Source organism: Gigantopelta aegis, chromosome 7, assembly GCF_016097555.1.
Source record: "Gigantopelta aegis isolate Gae_Host chromosome 7, Gae_host_genome, whole genome shotgun sequence".
Classification (NCBI taxonomy): Eukaryota; Metazoa; Mollusca; class Gastropoda; order Neomphalida; family Peltospiridae; genus Gigantopelta; species Gigantopelta aegis.
Genome location: NC_054705.1, coordinates 23,751,573 through 23,758,925, shown reverse-complemented (window position 1 = coordinate 23,758,925; position 7,353 = coordinate 23,751,573). Strand labels below are relative to the sequence as shown.

At 41.7% G+C, this 7,353-nt stretch overlaps 1 protein-coding gene across 1 annotated transcript in view; it reads right to left on the bottom strand.

The window, feature by feature from the left end:
- The window catches only part of LOC121377338 (sphingosine-1-phosphate lyase-like), a 26,395-nt gene extending 19,304 nt beyond the window's left edge, over positions 1-7,091 (bottom strand). Inside the window, exons 1-3 of the mRNA XM_041505287.1 lie at positions 6,826-7,091; positions 5,683-5,829; positions 4,184-4,286 (exon numbers count right to left, since the gene is read on the bottom strand). Of these exons, the coding sequence (XP_041361221.1) occupies positions 4,184-4,286; positions 5,683-5,829; positions 6,826-7,066 (491 nt within the window). The 5' untranslated portion in view covers positions 7,067-7,091. The remainder of the gene's footprint in view (positions 1-4,183; positions 4,287-5,682; positions 5,830-6,825) is intronic.
- Between the last annotated feature and the right edge of the window lie 262 nt (positions 7,092-7,353).

Genomic DNA, 7,353 nt, shown 5'->3' with positions numbered 1-7,353 from the left:
GGATGTTATAACTCTGATCAAACATCTTCTTTACCAGAACGATATGTCGTCTTTAGATATGAAGGAATGAAGGAAATGTTTTTATTTAACGACGCACTCAACACATTTTATTTACGGTTATATGGCGTCGGACATATGGTCAAGGACCACACATATATTGAAAGATGAAACCCACTGTCGCCACTTCATGGGCTACTCTTTTCGATTAGCAGCAAGGGATCTTTTATATGCACCATCCCACAGACAGGGCAGTACATACCACGGCCTTTGATATACCAGTCGTAGTGCACTGGCTGGAACGATAAATAGTCCAATGGGCCCACATACGGGGATCGATCCCAAACCGACCGCATATCGAGCGAACGCTTTACCACTGGGCTACGCCCCGCCCCTTTTTAGATATGATGAGCATGTCTTAAGGTATCACAGAAGTTGCAAAATATAGACAACAAACACTGGGGCAGACGGAAACTGCTCGACATGAAGGGAAGATTGACTAGTGGAAAGCTGAAGTCATCCCTTTTATCTTACAGCGTTGTATGAAAAGTTAAAGTTTGTTTTGTTTAACGACACCACTAGAACACATTGATGTGTTACTCATCGGCTACTGGATGTCAAACATTTTGTAATTCTTACAGTTTTAGAGAGTTAACCCGCTACATTTTTTCATTAGTAACAATGGATTTTTTACATGTTCCATCCCACAGACAGGATAGTACATACCGTCGCGGTGTAATGGCTGGAACGAGAAATAGCCCAATAGGCCCACCGACGGGGATTGATTCTAGACCGACCGCGCATCAAGCGAGCGATTTACCACTGGGCTACGTCAATGTTGTTCTGAATCTCTATGTATAGCTAGAATCGATCCCTGTCAGTGGGCCCATTGGACTATTTCTCTCTCCAGCCAGTGCTCCACGACTGGTACATCAAAGACCGTGTTATGTGCTGTCCTATCTATGGGATAGTGCTTATAGAAGATCCATTGCTACTAATGAAAACATTATGTCAAAATTACATGTTTAACATCCAACAGCCGATAATTAATAAATCAATGTGTTCAATGTGTTATTTTGGTGTCGGACATATATACTAATCAAAAAAAAAAAAGTTTGTTTTATTTAACGACGCCGCTAGAGCACATTGATTTTTTATCTTATCATCGGCTATTGGACGTCAGACATAATGGTCATTCTGACACTGTTTTTAGAGGAAACCCGCTGTCGCCACATAGGCTACTCTTTTTACGACAGGCAGCAAGGGATCTTTTATTTGCGCTTCCCACAGGCAGGATAGCACAAACCATGGCCTTTGTTGAACCAGTTATGGATCACTGGTCGGTGCAAGTGGTTTACACCTACCCATTGAGCCTTGCGGAGCACTCACTCAGGGTTTGGAGTCGGTATCTCGATTAAAAATCCCATGCCTCGACTGGGATCCGAACCCAGTACCTACCAGCCTGTAGACCGATGGCCTGCCACGACGCCACCGAGGCCGGTATATATACTAATCACAACGAGTTAAGGGCCAGTATCAAATTTTACCTTTCTTTTTCGAAAATTAAAAAATAAATCAAGGGCGGTGATAGGTAATGAAAAGTAGGCTACAGACTTGAATAAATCATTTCAGATTGCATGTACATGAGTCTTTTACTTACAGCTTGTTTGGTTGCCAGAGATTGGGTGTGGGAGAGACGTGCCTGAACCTTAGTTGGATAGAGACGTGCCTGAACCTTAATTGGATAGAGGCACAATAACAGAGTTTACGCTACGGTTGCCGGTAGAAAGCGTATGACAAATGAGTAAAAAATCTAACACTTTTTAAAACTTCTTTTTCTGGCTAAGCCCGGTGTCCCAGTTTCAAATTCCTCCCGTATTCAAGTTACTCCCCGGTAATTTGAACCTAGTTTCAGATTACCGGGGGTTGTTTGAACCTAGTTTCAGATTACCGGGGGTTGTTTGAACCTAGTTTCAGATTACCGGGGGTTGTTTGAACCTAGGTTCAGATTACCCCCGGGGTAGTTTGAACCTAGTTTCAAGCTACCCCCCTTTGTTTCAAATGACCCCCCGGGGGTAGCCTGACCACATCCATCCATCGCATCCATCCATCACATCCATCGACCACATCCATCCATCACATCTATCAGTCTATCTACCACATCTATCACTCATCGTGTACAATGTAAGATGTCACATTTTGGTTTGTATTCTCGAAATATTTGCTTAAACATAAATTCTGATATCCACTCTATCTAGGTTTCCATACTTTTTATGCAAAATATGTGTTCGTGTAATATGAATTTTCATATTTTATAGGAATACTTAATATATATATATATCAACGTTTCGATGTAAAAATATACCCTATTTGTGAAAATTTACTGGTTGTTGGGTGGGGGTAATTTGAAACTACGGGTGGTACTTTGAACCTAGGTTCAAATTACCCGGGGGGTACCGGCACCTGCCTGAAAACTGCATGGTGTACGTGAAACTCCTTTTTTATGTTATTACTTTTCATGTTTGATTAGGCAAATTTCTTTGCAATCTGGCTTCGGATAACTATGCCTTCAAAACGTAAACTGAGCATTCTGGACTGTGGCCGAGCCCTGCCATGTCTGAATGATGGCGTATCCATGAGACAAGTAGGGAGATGCCTGCAAGTGATGGCATGAGCCATTCCGTCATCCATTGCCTGCAAGAGCGTTGTCATACCGCTGGCACAGTGAAGGGGCTACCCCTCTCAGAATCAGTATCCATGTGGCTGTTAACGTTTTGTAACTAGTATAGTTCTTTTGACATTTGGGCCACGAAAGAAGAAGCTAACTGCCACCATATAGGCTACTCCTAAAGGTAGTACTATACCAAATAACTTCCGGCTGGGTCAAAGTTGGAGGTGCACCCAACTTTTGATAGAGAAGTGAACACCACAAGTCCTGTGATTGGTTATAAATGTGAGTGTGTTGGTTGTAAAAAATAATAGTTTCATCTGGGTAAAAAAAAATTGCAATTTTATTTCATCTAGTACCAATGTGTCAAGTAGCCTTGTGCTTGAAACATGTATGGGGTACCTGTAAAAAAAAGGTACTCGAATTTTGTGCGAAACTAGGGTAGTCATAGACGCTACACGTTATCTCAGAAACGAGCAGCTTGACCCCCATTTTTTTCTGATTCACTTTAAGTGTAAGGGGTGGTAGTATTTATATCCGTGGCGTTTATGTCGGTTGATACGTTGCAGGTAGGAGTTTCAGCCACATATGTTACTATTGTCGTCTATGGGATTTGATTTGGTAGTATACACCCTATAGAACAGGCAGAAAAGGATCTTTTATATGCACATCTCCAATGACATGCCTATCCGTACCACGGCCTTTTGATGTACCACTCGCGGGTCACTTGTCGATCCAACGACACATAGCACACCAAATAAATAAATGCTTTATTTAACGATGCACTCAACACATTTTATTTAAGGTTATATGGCGTCAGAATATGGTTAAGGACCACACATATATTGAGAGAGGAAACCCGCTGTAGCTACTTCATGGGCTACTCTTTTCGATTAGCAGCAAGGTTTGTTTTTATATGCACCATCCCACAGACAGGGTAGTACATACAACGGCATTTGATATACCAGTCGTGGTGCACTGGCTAAAACGAGAAATAGCCCAATGGGCCCACCAATGGGGATCGATCCCAGGCCGACCGCACATCGAGCGAGCGCTTTACCACTTGGCCACGTCCCGCCCCCATAAGACACTACGTCAGCACATAAAGTACCACTGAGTTACATATCACCTAGACACACTGTCATGACTATGTATTAAAGTTAAACTTGGTTTTGTTTAACGACACCGCTAGAGCACATTATTATATTAACAATAGGCTGGGTGTCAAACGTTTGGAAATTCGGACACAGTCTTCATTGGTAATCCGCCACAATTTTTCATTTGCAGCGAAGAATTCTTTAATATGTACTTTTTCACAGACAGGAGAGTGCAGCCCTAGAAATTCAGATCATCTTGCGACGGCAATTAGGTCAGATAATAAGAAAATAAATGCCTAATAATTATTGCTGATTGCTGAGGCGAATTTCGACGGCTGAGAGTGTATGCCGCAGTTTTTGATACACCAGTCGTGGAGCACTGGTTGACATTGCATACTATGTATCATGATAAAATGCTTACCTGAGGCTTGGAAACACAACTGGATTCAGGGCGTTTTCGTGTAGAAACGCCTGTTGAAACTCCTGCACCAGAGCATCATGTTCTACAGAGTAACCAACTGATTCTGAAATTCAGAAATAAAATGAAATTGTTTTAAAAATGGAATGGAATGAAATGGAATTACAATACAAATTGTAAGCAGGTGAGATTTAGGGGGTGATCCGGTCCCTTTCCACCCTCTTTGTGGCCAAATGCCGTATTATTAGCAGTGTCCCTTCTCGGATGTAGCCCAGTGGTAAAGCACTCGCCTGATGCACGGTCAGTCTAGGATCAATCCCCATCGGTTGCATTGGTCCATTGAGGTATTTCTCGTTCCAGCCTGTGCCACATGACTTGTATATCAAAGGCTGTGGTATATGTTATCCTGTCTGTGGGATGGTGCATATAAAAGATCCCTTGCTACTAATAGGAAATGTAGCGGGTTTTTCTAAGACTATATGTCGAAATTACCAAATATATGACGTCAAATAGCCGATGATTACTAAATCAATGTGCTCTAGTGGTGTCGTTTTATTCAGTCACCACAAGTAATATCTCGCTATCCCCTTTAACAAACTCCTCCGGCCGTCGTAAAGAATCGAAATATATTCGCAAGTTCGTGGGGTGGGGAAAGGGTGTCGGGTTGACCTCCCGCCCACCCACCCCACCCCCCTAAATTAAGCAACCTTTCTCCTTTTTCTCCAATACAGTGAAACCTCTCAAAACCGGACCCTCTGTAAACTGGAATTCCCTAAAAACCAGACGTTTTTCATGGTCCCTTTTTAAATATCTGTGCAGGAGAGAACCTCCTTAAACCGGATACCTCTAAAAACCTGACTTTTTACTTGGTTCCAATGGTGTCCCGTTTAGAGGAGTTTCACTCTATATGTTCCGGGGAAGATTGACTCGACCGCCCTATCAACTTTTCTCGCGACAGTCTAGTCTTCCCTGCTAAAACCTCTGCATTACCACTGTACCACACCTATATGCAAATTAATGTTCTGCGGCATATCAATTAATTAAAAAATATAAGAAACCTGACTACTCAGGTGCGAATTTAGGGGAGTCCTACCCGACAATGTATATATTTTGTCTCTTCCACTTTAGCGGCGAACTGCACTTTACTGCCATTGTTAACGCCAGGCCCGTACCCAAGGTGAGGGGTGCGCCGGGTGCGCGCATACACGTGTACACGGACATGCAAGATCCACTTTTTGCACGCAGTGCTCAGTGACCATCATTTTTCGATAGTTACCCCAACACAGCAAAAACATTTAATAATAATAATAATAATAATAATTAATAATAATTAATAATAATTAATAATTAATACGTATGGGTCTGAACGGCGTCCCTTGATCATATTTATAACCCATTATTACAGTCAGCACATGTACACCCCCTCCCCCCTCCACCCCCCCCCCCACCCCACACACACGCACACTTCCCTCTCCCGGTTCCGTCCTAGCACCTCTTAGTACCTTCAAATTGGTCGAATATGTCCGCCTGGAGGTTGTAATGCGAGTCGTCCAGGGTGTAGACGTAGGCGAAGACCTTACCCTCGCTGTGGTCGACTTCCTTCTCTTTCAGACCAGCCAGCTGATGACGTAGTTCATCGTGAGAAATACCTGTGGAAGCCATCTTTATATTACATGGCACATATGACACACATATGTATACTCATATAGTTATATATTTCATAGCACGTATTTTTATATATTTATATTGCATAACACATGTATTTACGCAGGTAGTTTATCTTTTTATATTACATAGCACCTAGTTACATACGCAGATAGTTTTATATATTTATATTGCATGGCACGTATGTGTATACGCAGAACGTTCTATATCTTCATATTACATAGCACATAATATGTGTGTACGCAGATAGCTTTATATCTTTATATTACATGGCACATATCTGTGTACGCCGATAATGGTGTATTTTTATATTACATATATAGCACATGTGTACACGCAGATCTATGCGTTTCTTTTTATTACATAGTACATGTGCGTACGCAGATAGTTTTATATCTTTATATTACATGACACGTGTGTACACGCAGATAGTGTTATATCTTTATATTACATGGCACATATGTGTATACGCAGATAGTTTTATCTTTATATTACATAGGAAATGTGTATACACAGTTTTATGTCTTTATATTACATAGGAAATGTGTGTACACAGTTTTATGTCTTTTATATTACATAGGAAATGTGTGTACACCGTTTTATATCTTTATATTACAGGGCACATGTGTGTATATGCAAATAGTTTTATATCTTTATATTGCATAGTACATATATGTGTATATGCAGATAGTTATATATATATTTATATTACATAGCACATGTACATGCAGACAAAAGAGGAGAGACAGACAGACGAGAGAGAGAGAGAGAGAGAGAGAGAGAGAGAGAGAGAGAGAGAGAGAGAGAGAGAGAGAGAGAGAGAGAGAGAGACAGAGACAGAGAGGAGAAAGTCTCGCTTTGAAATGTATTTCACTCTCTCACCGCCCCCATCCCCGTCACACACCTAGATTCGCAAAAGTGCGTTTAGAAATATTAATTTCTAAAAATACACACTTTAATAAAACGAGGTTCCTACCAACCTTCCTTAGGCAGTGATACTCTTGGTGGCTTTCCTTCCGAGTCTCCCAACTTGATCTGTTTAATAAAACCAGTGGCCTCCTTGTGGAGGTAACTTTGTATCAAACCTTCCACGCCGGGTAGTGCTTTCAAACCGACCACCACCACACGGTACAATTCAGCTTTGCCCTTGTTGACGTATATACTAATGAGAACTGTCAGTAACAGGCCCAAGAGTATATGCTCTATAATGAAGAGTAACATGGCGTGGCTCCCTGTAAACCGAACATCCAGCAGAGTACTGTGTCACTGGCGGGTGGAAATAACGATTGAAAGGGTGACCAAGGTTAAAGTTATTAGGCCTAGATACGTGGTCACGTGTGTTTTGGGACATGCAGTGCAGCATTTCTTTAGATAACAAGCAAAATATGGGCAGATAAATTTAAAGTCCATTTCACTGGTCAGTAGCCTAAATCTAGATGGTAGATACCAAGTTCATATTCCGGTACCCATGGGCGGACCCAGGGGATATTCTAGAGGGGGCCATGCAA